Here is a 13,124-nt window from a genome sequence, read left to right as displayed (position 1 = left end):
CCATTCTCTTTTAAATAACATGTATGCCTCCTCCAGTTAACACTTAGTTGGATTCTAGTTCTTTTTGGATCTCCCTTTTCAAGATAACACTCAGCTTTTTCAGACTGCTGCTTATAGCCAGTTCTGTTGGTAAACATAGGTTACATCAGAGTGATTCAGTCACGCTTCCATTTCACTAAACAGCTTTCCTAATGGCTATGAAATTTTTAGGGTATTTCTCTTCAACCTTGAAAAAAACAAAACCTAAGTTCAGGAATTGTTATTATCCCCTTATAATTGTAATTGATGGGGGATAATGCCTTCTCTAAGAACACCTGGTGGTAAAAGCATTGAGTGAAATACTTCCATTCATTTACAACTGTGCTTACTTCCTTTTTTGAAATTTACATAATAACTCTGCTTAGGAACTATCATATATGAGTAGACATAAAAACAAAATAGAAACATCCTTTTAAAGGGAGGAAGAAAACAGTTTAAGGATGAGTTCATTGTGCAGGGCTGTGTTTCTCATTTCTATCTAGCCAACCTTAAATTTTCCTTTCCCAAAATTATTGTGAAAGCTCTCCTCCAGAGAAACTTGCTTGCTAACATTTACTCATGGTATATCTTACTGCCGTGAAGGTTTCATCATTGGTTGGATGTTCTCTTCTGCATTGCAAGGAAAGGATGGAGAACACTTCCATTACAGCAGCAAGTGCATTTTGTGGACACTGAAACTAGAAAATACAAGACTGGCCTTGGCATAAAGGCATAAACAACATATGAAAGAGAAATGACTCTCATATAGGTGTTGCCACATTAACTCTACTGGAGAAATTCTGCATTTGAAAGAAGCTCTTGTTTGCTAGAAGAGCCTAATTCTTTTCATTCTGCATCTTGTACTATCTCTTTGAATAGATCTCATCTTTATTTCATGAAACAGAATGTCTGAAGCTTCACAATGAATCCTTTATTTGTTCGAACTTTCTGGAAGCAAAGTTTTTCACCAACCCCCCCTTCCAAAAAAAAAAAAAATACTTAAAATCCTTTTTCTGAAAAGCATGTTTGACCAGATCCGGATGGAGCTTTGCACTTATTCATGAGTAAATTTGCAATAGATCTGGTATTGCATAATTGATCACAACGGAGACCAGGCAATGGAAACTTCCCCCTTTCAATATTATGTTGGTTATCTGCTATTGCAAAGTTTTATTAGGTCTCGTAGAACTTTATGATGAATAGGTTAGAATGCAATATTGAATGGCAATTGATTCATAATTTACATGTGTTTTAAAATAATGGGATAGATTAATGTAACTAAAACATTTTAAATTGCTTTTGGAGAAACAATTTAGACTGGATGACAATACATTTATCTGTCCTAATTTAAGTATTACCCTGTTTCCCCAAAAATAAGACCCAACCAGAAAATAAACCCTAGCATAATTTTTCTGGATGCTCATAATATAAGCCCTACCCCCAAAATAAGCCCCAATTAAGACCATCAGTCAGATGGATGCAATTAGTACCGTATTCCCCCCAAAATAAGACCTAACCAGAAAATAAGCCTCAATGCAACTTTTGGAGCAAAAAATAATATAAGACCCAGTCTTATTTTTGGGGAAACACGATAACTATTTTGTGGAAAACTTTAGAATGCTGTTCCCTAAAGCTGAAGCCCTGTTAATGTCAGATTGAAGAGCAAACATTCTCAATTATACTTAACTGCTGAGCACTTCTATCTTGCATAGCCAGTAATTGGGATAGGTTACTGGAAGAAGTAATCTAACATATCTGGAAGATAACTGTCTAGTCTACCATCTTGTTTCTAATACCGTCCAGTCAAAGCTTTCTGAGTGGCTCACATTCAGCAGCCCTCCACAACAAATACTGTCTTATTCAAGTCTGGGCGAGCCTTGAATTTGTATAAATTCCAGGATCTCAAAAGAACGATAGGAATCTTGTTACCTTGATGTGCTTTCCAGATATGGCATAAGAAGAGCTTATTGTTCTTGAAGAATAAGATTAGACACAGGTATGAAGTGCTTATGATACATAAGCAGGTATTCTATGGTCCTTTCTGTGAAAATAGATGTATGACAGTTTTAAAATACTTTCTCCGCATGTAGATGGGAGCTATTAAATGTATTTAAAAAATAGGCAGTCTGATGCTTGCTAGGAAATCAACTACAACAAGGGTGTCAAACTCTCAGCCTGCAGGCCAGATGCGCCACGCCATGCCCTCAAATTTTAGTGGAGAGGGGGGAAAGTCGTGATAAATCATGTGACAATGCGAAATTGACACCCCTGAGCTACAATGACTATAATGGGATTTGACCTCCAAATACTTTCGGTCATAGTGCATAGGAATTCTGGGAGTTGCAATCCAAAGTAGATTGTAAAAGACTTGGGTCTGAAGATAGAAAATACATTGGGTGGTACCATGCTGGTTCTTTCAAAGGACCTGAACCTGTAGGACTGGGCATTCTTCCTTTGGAACATATCATGAACATCTTTTAAAAGACACATCAGCAACATAATGAAAGTTAGCAGGAATTCTTCCTAAATAAGGCTGAGATAATACATATGAAAATTATAGGTGTCTGGAATCTTTTGCGAAATTGGAATCTCTTGTTGCAATGAGAAAGTTCAACTAACAATTTAAAAGAATGCATTCTGAATAGTGTTAGATATTTGTCAGTACATTTTCTAATAATTCAAGGAGACCTTAGGAAGACATTTTGAAGATAATATATTGTCTGGTTCCCCTCTACCCTAATCTTTATAGTCTTTAAATCCAAGTATCAAAATCAAAAAATGTATTCCACTTTCTGGATAATGTTAGATGGGTAAAGATGGGCTTGAGGATTGATTTAACCATTGAACATTATAGAATAGAATAGAATTTTTTATTATATTATATTATTTTATTTTATATTATTTTATTATATTATATGATAATGCTGATGGATAAATAATAACCTTATGAGCCTCTGAGTAGGAATAGCTTCCTTATTTCAAACTTCAGGGGCTATAGCCTACTTGCTTACCTTAACAGATAGAAAAAAATCTACACAGCACAGCTGGAGCCCTTTTTTTTTGCCCTAGTAACAAGTGATTGCCAAATGTGTCCTGGTTCAACAGTACAGAATACCCTCTTGGAAAATTCTTGAGTGGGAAATTGGATTGTGATATCAGAAGCTGAAAGGATCTTAACAGTCAGGCATCCCACTGCAACAGAGCAGATTGTAGTAGGTAGATTAATGATCCTAGTCAGTGGTGAAATCCAATTTTTTTTTACTACCAGTTCTGTGGGGGTGGCTTGGTGGGAGTGGCCGGGGAAGGATACTACAAAATCTCCATTCCCACCCCACTCCAGAGGAAGGATGCTGCAAAACCCCCTTCCCTTCCCACTCTTGGGGGAAGGATATTCCAGAATCTCCATTCCCACCCCACTCTGGGGCTAGCCAGAAGTGGTATTTGCCGGTTCTCCAAACGACTCAAAATTTCCGCTTTCGGTTCTCCAGAACCTGCTTGATTTCACCCTGATCCTAGTGTGTCTAAACCAGTGGTTCTCAACCTTTATAGTACTGCGACCCCTTTAATACAATTCCCCACAATGTGGCGACCCCAACCGTAAAATTATTTTCGTTTTGAATTTATCGCACCTGAAGCCATATTGGCTAGCGATCTGAACTGCTTGCAATTGCCTTGAGGACGGAGGCATTAAAGCGGAGACTCCTCCCCTATTAAGTTTATGGCACCTGAAGCCGAATTCGGCTAGCGATTTGAAGAGCCTGCAGCTGGCTTGTGGAGTCAACCATTGGAGCGCGATTCTTCGACTCACAAGTATACTTCCCATATTTCCGATGGTTTAAGGCGACCCCTGGCAAATCATCATTCGACCCCCAACGGGGTCCCGACCCACAGCTTGAGAACCGCTGGTCTAAACTATCTGCCATTTAAGCAAGAAAACAGCATTTTATCCATGGATCTTGACTTGCCCAAAACAGTATAAACACATTTTGATGTGATACTGTTGACGAGCTGAGGTAAAAAAAATAATTCTGGACACCTTCATCCCCCGATACATACCTTCTCTTTCCTACATTCCTGTCAGTGTCCATCCAATTGCTTTCATTTCCCCCCCCCCTCTCATTTTGATTCAAAGTGTAAGATTACAGTGTGGTCAGTGGCAAAATCTACAGATCGCTTTCTCTCTAGGCAGGCTGGCTTTTTTTTTTTCCACTGTCTGCCGCCATTGGATTGCTAGTCATTAACCTTCCATTTCTGTGGCTTAGTAATGGCAGGTTTCTCAAGCTCTGAACTAATTTTCTTTGGGTACTACAAGCTGCCAAGGTGGGAGTGGAGAGAAGGAGTAAAGAGTATGTGGAAAATCCTACCACAGCTGGTTATGTGAGTGCTTGTTTTTTCCTGTGCGGTGGCTAATAACTGCCCAATAATGTTATGATCTACCAAGGTGAAAGGGGGTGGGGTGGGGAGCAGAGTATTTTTACACATACAAGTTGCATTCCCCTTGTCTCTTCAGAACTTTATATGAAAATAAAGCTAAGTCTGCAGACATAGAGGTCATGCAATTGCTAGCAGCACGCTCTTGCATCCATGGATAAGAGGACTGTTGCCTTGCATGTGTGAATTGGCCCTACAGGTATCGCCATTATTAGGGAAATGAAGTGTACAACAATGGACCTTTATGGTGCAATTTACATTATAAACTGCCCTGGAACAAATATTTTGAAAGCTGTTAGTTGAATAAGTAACTAGGTCTGTGTTCCCAGCATAACTGTTCTCAAAAGAGAGGTATGATATCCTTGCAGGAAGCAGTTTTTAAACACAGTGTTAAACCTTGACTGTGTAGCATAATATTATCAGTCTTTCCACCATGCCTGTAAAGCCAGTTTATAAGTAGGGAGTGAACATGTAGTTACCATTAGTTCAAGATTGTAACTGAAGATAAATTGTAAATTACCGTATTTCTGTCATAAAAGAATAATATATGAATTTTTTTGCTGAAAATCCATAATTCTATATATTATGTTTATATACATTTATTTTATTTATTTATTTATTTTATTTTATTTGATTTTTATACCGCCCTTCTCCCGAAGGACTCAGGGCGGTGTACATATACATATACTACATATACATATACATATGCATGTGTGTGTGTGTGTGTATATATACATAGACAGACAGACAGACAGACAGACAGACAGATAGATAGATAGATAGATAGATAGATATGCAGATTTTGGTATACTCATACACAGTGTAACTACTTTTCCCAAAATCATTTGAACAAATAGATGAGCATTCAGCCAAAACTGAATGCAAGTCCAAATCTTGTGCATAAGTGACCCCCATCATTTTAAACTTCCATTTTTGTATTTGTTAAACTAATATTTTAAAGAGATTTAATAATAATCTTACTCTTTATTTCAATACCTCCGCAATATTCTTTAACTGTCTATTTTTTAAAAACCTGCAGATTTAGAATTCTCTAACTTAGTACTTCTGCGCTGATAATAGTTTGAAGGCTTCTAATGTGTTTGGGTCACATGGTGAACTCAGGACAAGTTTTAACAGAATATACTGCTATTCCACATTTCAGTTGCAATTCCTCTTGCGATAACTCAAATGGTTTAACAGCTTGATTGGCATTTAGTTGTTCAGAAGTATTAATACCTCTATTAGCCCATAATTAAAGCAGCCTTTAATGCTGGAAATAGAACTGTGGCTAAAAATGGAGCAGAGCCTCTCCCACAATATCAAGTGGGATCACATAATCCTCCCTGAAGCTCTTATATGATAAAAATAATAATAAAACCAAACAAGGAGGCTGTCTTAGTAACATAGTCATCAACATGAAATACCTGAATTGACTTTTGTCCTTTCTTATAACTTTATGGATTACGTTTTTGCCATGGCTGTTCTGCAAACAAGACTAACTTCAGAAATGATTTGCATATAGAAGTCCATGTTCAGTTTCTTCTAGCTGAAGTATTGCCCTGCTGAGCTGAAAGAAATGTTATGACCCGCCCTGGAGAGCCATGAAAAGTTGTAATTCACAATACTAGGCTAAATAGGACTATCATCATCTAACTTAGTTTAAGGCTGTGGAATATATTCATATGCTTGTTGATGTATTTAGTCCGTGATCTGGTCACCAATATAGCTGAAGGGAACCTGCAAAAGTGGCATCTGTTTCAATATACTGTTAGAATATTCATCTCTTCAAATTGACTTGTGTATATATTAAAAAAACCTGGAGGATTTAGAAATAGTCTTTACAAAGTGAGCAACCACGAGTTCATATCTTTCTTTTTCATTGTTGTTCCAAAACTCATCAAAACAGAAATTATGTTTTTAAAAATTGTATCTTTAAAAAAAACTGCTTGAGCTGATTTGTTCTTTAAATCTGTCTTGCTTTATTGCCATTAGCCCTGCTGTCACCTTATTTATATCTTGCCATTATTCCCATCTTTTTCTCTTCCCTCTTATTTTCTCTTTCCTTCTTTCCTCCCTCCTTTTTTTTCTGAATGTATTAGGCACCTTTCCATGCCTAGAAAAATGTTCATGCTATAGCCCAGAGCTGCTAGCAAGCAAGTCTTATGGCAGTGTCAGATAACTCAAGTCACAAGGCTGGACTACAAAGTGAAATACCACAGATCTATAAACAATGTTCCACAGTAATGTGAAATTTTCAGGTTTTTGGGTATACCCCACAGCAGTTGAGGGCTTTCTTTCAGAACTAGGATGAGTTTCCTGGAAACCAACCCTTCCTTCAAAGAGATCATGGAGAAATCATGTCAGATTATCTCTACTTTCATTTTTAAAAATTGTATCTTTAAAAAAAACTGCTTGAGCTGATTTGTTCTTTAAATCTGTCTTGCTTTATTGCCATTAGCCCTGCTGTCACCTTATTTATATCTTGCCATTATTCCCATCTTTTTCTCTTCCCTCTTATTTTCTCTTTCCTTCTTTCCTCCCTCCTTTTTTTTCTGAATGTATTAGGCACCTTTCCATGCCTAGAAAAATGTTCATGCTATAGCCCAGAGCTGCTAGCAAGCAAGTCTTATGGCAGTGTCAGATAACTCAAGTCACAAGGCTGGACTACAAAGTGAAATACCACAGATCTATAAACAATGTTCCACAGTAATGTGAAATTTTCAGGTTTTTGGGTATACCCCACAGCAGTTGAGGGCTTTCTTTCAGAACTAGGATGAGTTTCCTGGAAACCAACCCTTCCTTCAAAGAGATCATGGAGAAATCATGTCAGATTATCTCTACTTTCATTTTTCCAATTTAGCCCTTTACATGTCCATGCAGACACTATGAATTCCTCAGGCTTACTCACAGTTAAGTGTGTATCTAATGACAGCTTAAAGTAGCTTGAAAACTGGCATCTATTTATTTATTTATTTATTTATTATTTAAATTTGTATACCGCCCTTCTCCCGAAGGACTCAGGGCGGTTCACAGCCAAGTAAAAAATGCACAATACATTATAGATACAATTAAAATACTAGTAAAAAACTTATTTAAATTGGCCACAATTAAAATTTGGAGATAAAACCCATTAAAAACCCATAACTTAAAAAACTAACCCAGTCCAGCGCAGATAAATAAGTAAGTTTTGAGCTCGCGGCGAAAAGATGGATAAATATCATAACTGGCTTTAAAAAGTTACTTGGGAAGGTGAGCAACCATTGCTTTAAAGTTGCTTAGACCTGTTTGTCTGGAAATTTTTGGCACGGGTTTTCCAAGTCCAAATAGGTTTTGTTACAGCACTTCTACTGTATATGGCCCAAAAGCAATATAAATGCTATGCAAAGGCTATCTGGTTGTTGGATGAATACTCAGAATAAAGCACAAGACATTGTAAGTGGGAGCTGAGCTCTTCTTGTTTGGAGAAGCTGTTCCAGCCTCGTGCTGCCATCCTAATTGTTGATTATCAGTTGGTGTTGGATTTTATCTTCCACTCCAGATTTAGAGTTAAGTTTTTTTCATAAAGCATGTGTTTTCTAGAAACACTTTCCTGATTCATAAAGTTCACTTTATAATTCTTTGATTTAATGCAGGGGTGTCCAAACTTGGCAACTTTAAGACTTGTGGACTTCAACTCCCAGAATTCCTAGGAGTTGAAGTCCACAAGTCTTACAGTTGCCAAGTTTGGACACCCCTGATTTAATGGATAGAATGTTGTCATAGCACAGCTGGTACAACTGGACAACGAGGCACTGTGTTAGGAATAAGGAGTTTATTGGATTGTATGTCTATAATGTATTTAGAAATGCTAACCAGGAGAGCAACGGCAACAGATGAAATAGCTCCAAATTTCTATGAAAATGTATATTTCCCTGTTGGTGACACTTCAATGCAGGCTGGTGCTTCAAGACTTGACAATATTGTTACATTAACTTCCACATCTTTCACTTTTGGAGGCTACTTGGGTGAATTAACATTATAATTGAGGTCCTCCCATGTGGCTGTTCTGTTCTTACTTATTTTTTTCCTCTTTCAGGTGCAGATAGCATTATCGAAAAGGCATCACATTCCGGGATGATCAATCCAAGCCGTCAGTGGCAAACCTTGAAGCAAAATTCTGGAGTAGCTCATTTTGAATACCAGATCCGAGTCACCTGTGATGAACACTACTATGGTTTTGGATGCAACAAACTTTGTCGACCAAGAGATGACTTCTTTGGACACTATACTTGTGATCAGAATGGCAATAAAACCTGCTTGGAAGGCTGGATGGGACCGGACTGCAACAAAGGTTTGTAATACTCATGTTATGTTTCTTATGTACCCTCCACTCCCAAAACCTAGAGGCCAAAAAAGGTTATCTTTTTAAGCTAACTAAACATCTGCCCAAAAATGTGGTTTTGCCATAACTGGAGCAAAATTAGAATATAGTTTTATGTAAAAATATTTTAGGCTGACCTTTTTGAGCCCAAAATTTAGATGCCTTACAGGATCGGAACAAATTAACAGTCAATTAAATTAACAGTCAGTTAAAGTCATGAAATAGTATTATTATGGAAATAATAAAAGGGACATTAGACCCATTAATGTAAAGGGCAACTACATCAAATCATCTACAGGAAAGGCTATGTTTTGGGTGATACCAAATTATCTAAGGCGATTAAACGATCTAACGCTATAGAGCACTGCACACCAGAACAACTAGACACAAGAACAGTTTTTTCCCGAAGGCCATCACTCTGCTAAACAAATAATTCCCTCAACACTGTCAGACTATTTACTGAATCTGCACTACTATTAATCTTCTCATAGTTCCCATCACCAATCTCTTTCCACTTATGACTGTATGACTATAACTTGTTGCTGGCAATCCTTATGATTTATATTAATATATTGACCATCAATTGTGTTGTAAATGTTGTACCTTGATGAACGTATCTTTTCTTTTATGTACACTGAGAGCATATGCACTAAGACAAATTCCTTGTGTGTCCAATCACACTTGGCCAATAAAATTCTATTCTATTCTATTCTAAAATACAAGGACAACAAAAGGTCTGAAAGAATATCCCTAAAATAGAGAAATAGGCAATTAAATGATCAATGTAGTGTAATCTAACAAAAAAAAAGTTCTAACTTCACGTCTGCTAATGGAGTCAGATTCAGTAATGACTGAATAGATAGAATGATACAGATGTGATCAAGAGGGTTCTAGGAAACATCCAGGTTGTTTTTTTTAATTGCTGTGAATCAAAGCAAATTCCATGTTGGGAAACATGGAGGAATGAACAGATACTGTAATTAAGTTACCAGAACTGTAATGCCTTTATGAGGAGGTTACCTTTGAATGTTATATGCAGTTTAGTTTAACTCAGGATATTTACAGCTGGAAAAGAGTAACCATAATGAACAAAGGAAACTGGTAGGAAAGAAAAAATATTTGCTCAGAAAAGGGTAAGCAAAAGAGACACAAGCATATAAAATTATGTTGGATGTAGAGAAAATAAATAAATGGAGAAATTGTCTTCCTCTGTTATAATCCGAGAAATTAAGGTTAGCTGACGAAATTGAATAGTGAACAAATGAAAACAGACAAAATAAATACTACAGGATCCAATCTGGGTCGGAGGAGAGCTCCAGCACAAGTCCAAAAGCTCAGAAGATAAAACCCCTGGTCCCAGTGACCGACCCAGATTGGATCCTGTAACATTATCCTGGGACATGTATATTCACCTTCATTCTAAAAAAAAAGTACTGCTTCATACAAGATGCTGATAAACAGAGCAAGCTGCTTCTGCAAGCTGTAATGATGATACCAGTTTAACTTGTTTGAAAAGCGGATTAGATCAGTAAATGAAATTTACTTGCCCACAGTGCAGTTGGCAAAATGCAGATATCACATGAACCAACCTCTTTCACCTACTGATACAGCCATCCTTGAATAGTTACGTTCCCTACCAGTGAAAGGATTTAAACAGCATAAAGGCTGTGTACAGCAGTCCAACTTGGACACCACTAGCGCATGAATAACTGACTTCTCTAGGGAGAGCTGCAGCTGGCAAAACAAAACAAAACTCCTTAGCGTTGCTGCCTAAGCTTTCTCAGCTAGTGATATATCCAGGAGACCTCCCAAGCTGTGTTTGTATTTAGTTTAATAATGCGTGATTATTTTGTGAGTTGTGACTTCCATTCAGTACTTCATATGACTTGATCTAACATGGCCCCTTGGAGGTAGTAGTACTATGCTTGCAGATCCTCACTTAATATAGGCCATTAGGCCAATCCCCCTGCCCACCTGTGCTGTATGTGTGAATGAAAAAGAGTGATTGTGGTTTTTTGGAATACTTTTTAAAAACGTACATACATATTGAGCTGCAAAACAAAACTTACGCTTCTTTATAGCCAAGAACACATCTGATGTCTAATAGACCTCTTTTTTTTTTAATAAAAATTAAAAATGGTAGTTTTCCTTCCTTCCTTCCTAGAAGAAAGATAATAGTAAATGGAAGGGGGGTGGGTTCTGTTAAAGAGAGGCTTCAATAGGTATCAGGTAGGATCATAATTAGGGGTTATACTCTTTATGTCAGTCATTTTGTGAATGGATGAGCCCCCTCCCATTAGCCATCTTCTAGCAAGCACCCACAGGATGACCTCAACATTCCAGACAGAGGTGACCACCAATCCCCAGAGCAATATTGTTCAGCATGAAGGTATCATGAATAGTAACCAAATGTGTCCTCTGTTTAAAAAAGCATCCATAAGGATTATATCTCAATTGTTGAATGTTTAACTTTGTACAGCACAATCCCAGGTATAAGCCATCAGATTTCCAAAACGGAGGAGCAGGTAGGAGAGCAATAGGGAAAGATGGCTACTTGAGCTCCTGCTACTAACCAGGACAGAAGTTAATTTTGGGGTGTCAGTTTAAGAATGTTTTGCTCTTAAGGCTTCCATCAGTTTGCCTCCTCTTCTCTAGTTTTACTTTTTAAGAAATCTTTGTGAGAAGTTTTTTTGAGGTCTACACTTGCCGCAAATCGGGTAGAGTGAATTTGCAATTGGACAGGGACTCCCTCTGTGCTGAGGCCTCTGATAAGAATGGCCTGTACTCTGATACCTGCAGCTGCCATTTAGGCTTGGCAAATGCCCCCAGGCCAGTGGTTCCCGCTAGAAGGCCTTTGGAGACCACATTGTTGCACACATCCAAGAAGAGTGTGGGGTGTCTGTGAATGTCTACGGTAGCCATGCTGCTTGCTTCTTGGCCTTACCCACCTGTGGCATGCACCCCTTTTCCTGAAAGTTAGATACAATCTTGCTTGATTTGATCCCATTCTGAGTCTGGTATGTCTCCCATTCCTACCCACAAACTAGCATTTAAACAAAAAAATCAGATTCCTTTGTTAACGCTAAGAAAGCAAGTGAAAGACCCTTGGTTGCTTTTCTGTTCTGTCTTGGCTGTGGTGCTATCAGTGCACTGCCAGTCATCAAACATTTCACTGTCGGAGTGGGTGAAAGGTGCTTTTATGCAAATGATTTGCAGCTATACTATGTGAGTGCCTAAATGTATAGACTTAAGTTGAAAGGCAGAAAATGCTGCAGGCCAGTAAAGTTTTTAGAACTCTCAAAGTTGGGCTCAGGTAATTTCGTTAATGAAGCTTTCACCAAGCAGTTGGGACCCCTTCTTTGTTGGTTCCTAGCACGAAGCAATTCAGTTTCTTTTCTAGAAGGCTTCATTCAAAACACCCACTGCAGTGCTGACTGAGCTATTAAAAATTTTCCAGGGGAATCAAGGTGCAAGAAATGTTACATTGTGCCTTTATTCCTCCTAAATTTCTTTTATTTTTAATTTTCTCCCATTTTTCTCTTTTCAGCAATCTGTCGTCAGGGTTGCAACCCCAGACATGGTTCTTGTAAAATACCCGGCGAATGCAGGTAAAAGCAAAGAAATCTTTTTTTTCCTTAAATGATTCAGAATTGTTGTAAAAGTAAAAAAACAAACAAACCAGGAATTAGCATTAGGGCAGTCTTGATGTTTAATTTTGAAGCAAATATTCTCGACCCCAGGGCTCGGGAAAGAAAACAATGTTTTGGGGAGATGCCTTGGAAAAGCCTGTTGCACGTAAACATATTTCTTTTGGGTCTGGAGGCAGGAAACCAAATAGATGGTGAATCTTCTATTCTGAATGGCAGCTAAACTCTTGGCCCAATGTCAGTGTGTAATCCGTTTACTTACTTCTAGTAAGTGTAATTATATGACTGGTTTTAGCTTTCGCCATCTCCTCCCCTCCCCCCTCCTTTCCCTCAACTTTTCCCACCAGTAGGCACAAGTTGAGCATTCTTGAGATGGGATTAATGCCTCCTCCTTAGGTCCTCTGCTCTTGGGAGCCAGACTTCAGAGTGATGAGAGGTTAATAGCTTGGATGGAATCTTGTCCGTCCGTAGATCTTCTTGATGAGGCAGAGGGCTGCTGTGGTTCTTTGATGTCTCCTTTCTTTTTCTGGCAAGCAGACAAGGTTGGGGTGAGTGGTGGGTTAGGAGAACAGCTTGCATGTAGCCAGACTCTGAAAGCCAAGAACCGTGATTATGTTGCATCCTTGAATTGGGTTTGCATTAAGGTAAGGCTGGCGAGCATTATTGGG

At 38.2% G+C, this 13,124-nt stretch overlaps 1 protein-coding gene across 1 annotated transcript in view; it reads left to right on the top strand.

Annotated features, from left to right (window-relative positions):
- The window catches only part of JAG1 (jagged canonical Notch ligand 1), a 60,109-nt gene that overhangs the window by 17,582 nt on the left and 29,403 nt on the right, over positions 1 to 13,124 (top strand). Inside the window, exons 4-5 of the mRNA XM_058181453.1 lie at positions 8,525 to 8,779; positions 12,357 to 12,417. Coding sequence (XP_058037436.1) covers positions 8,525 to 8,779; positions 12,357 to 12,417 — 316 coding nt within the window. The remainder of the gene's footprint in view (positions 1 to 8,524; positions 8,780 to 12,356; positions 12,418 to 13,124) is intronic.

The sequence above is a fragment of the Ahaetulla prasina genome, chromosome 1 (assembly GCF_028640845.1).
Source record: "Ahaetulla prasina isolate Xishuangbanna chromosome 1, ASM2864084v1, whole genome shotgun sequence".
NCBI lineage: Eukaryota > Metazoa > Chordata > Lepidosauria > Squamata > Colubridae > Ahaetulla > Ahaetulla prasina.
The sequence above is the reverse complement of the archived record's forward strand: the minus strand, read 5'-3'. Positions and strand labels throughout refer to the sequence as shown.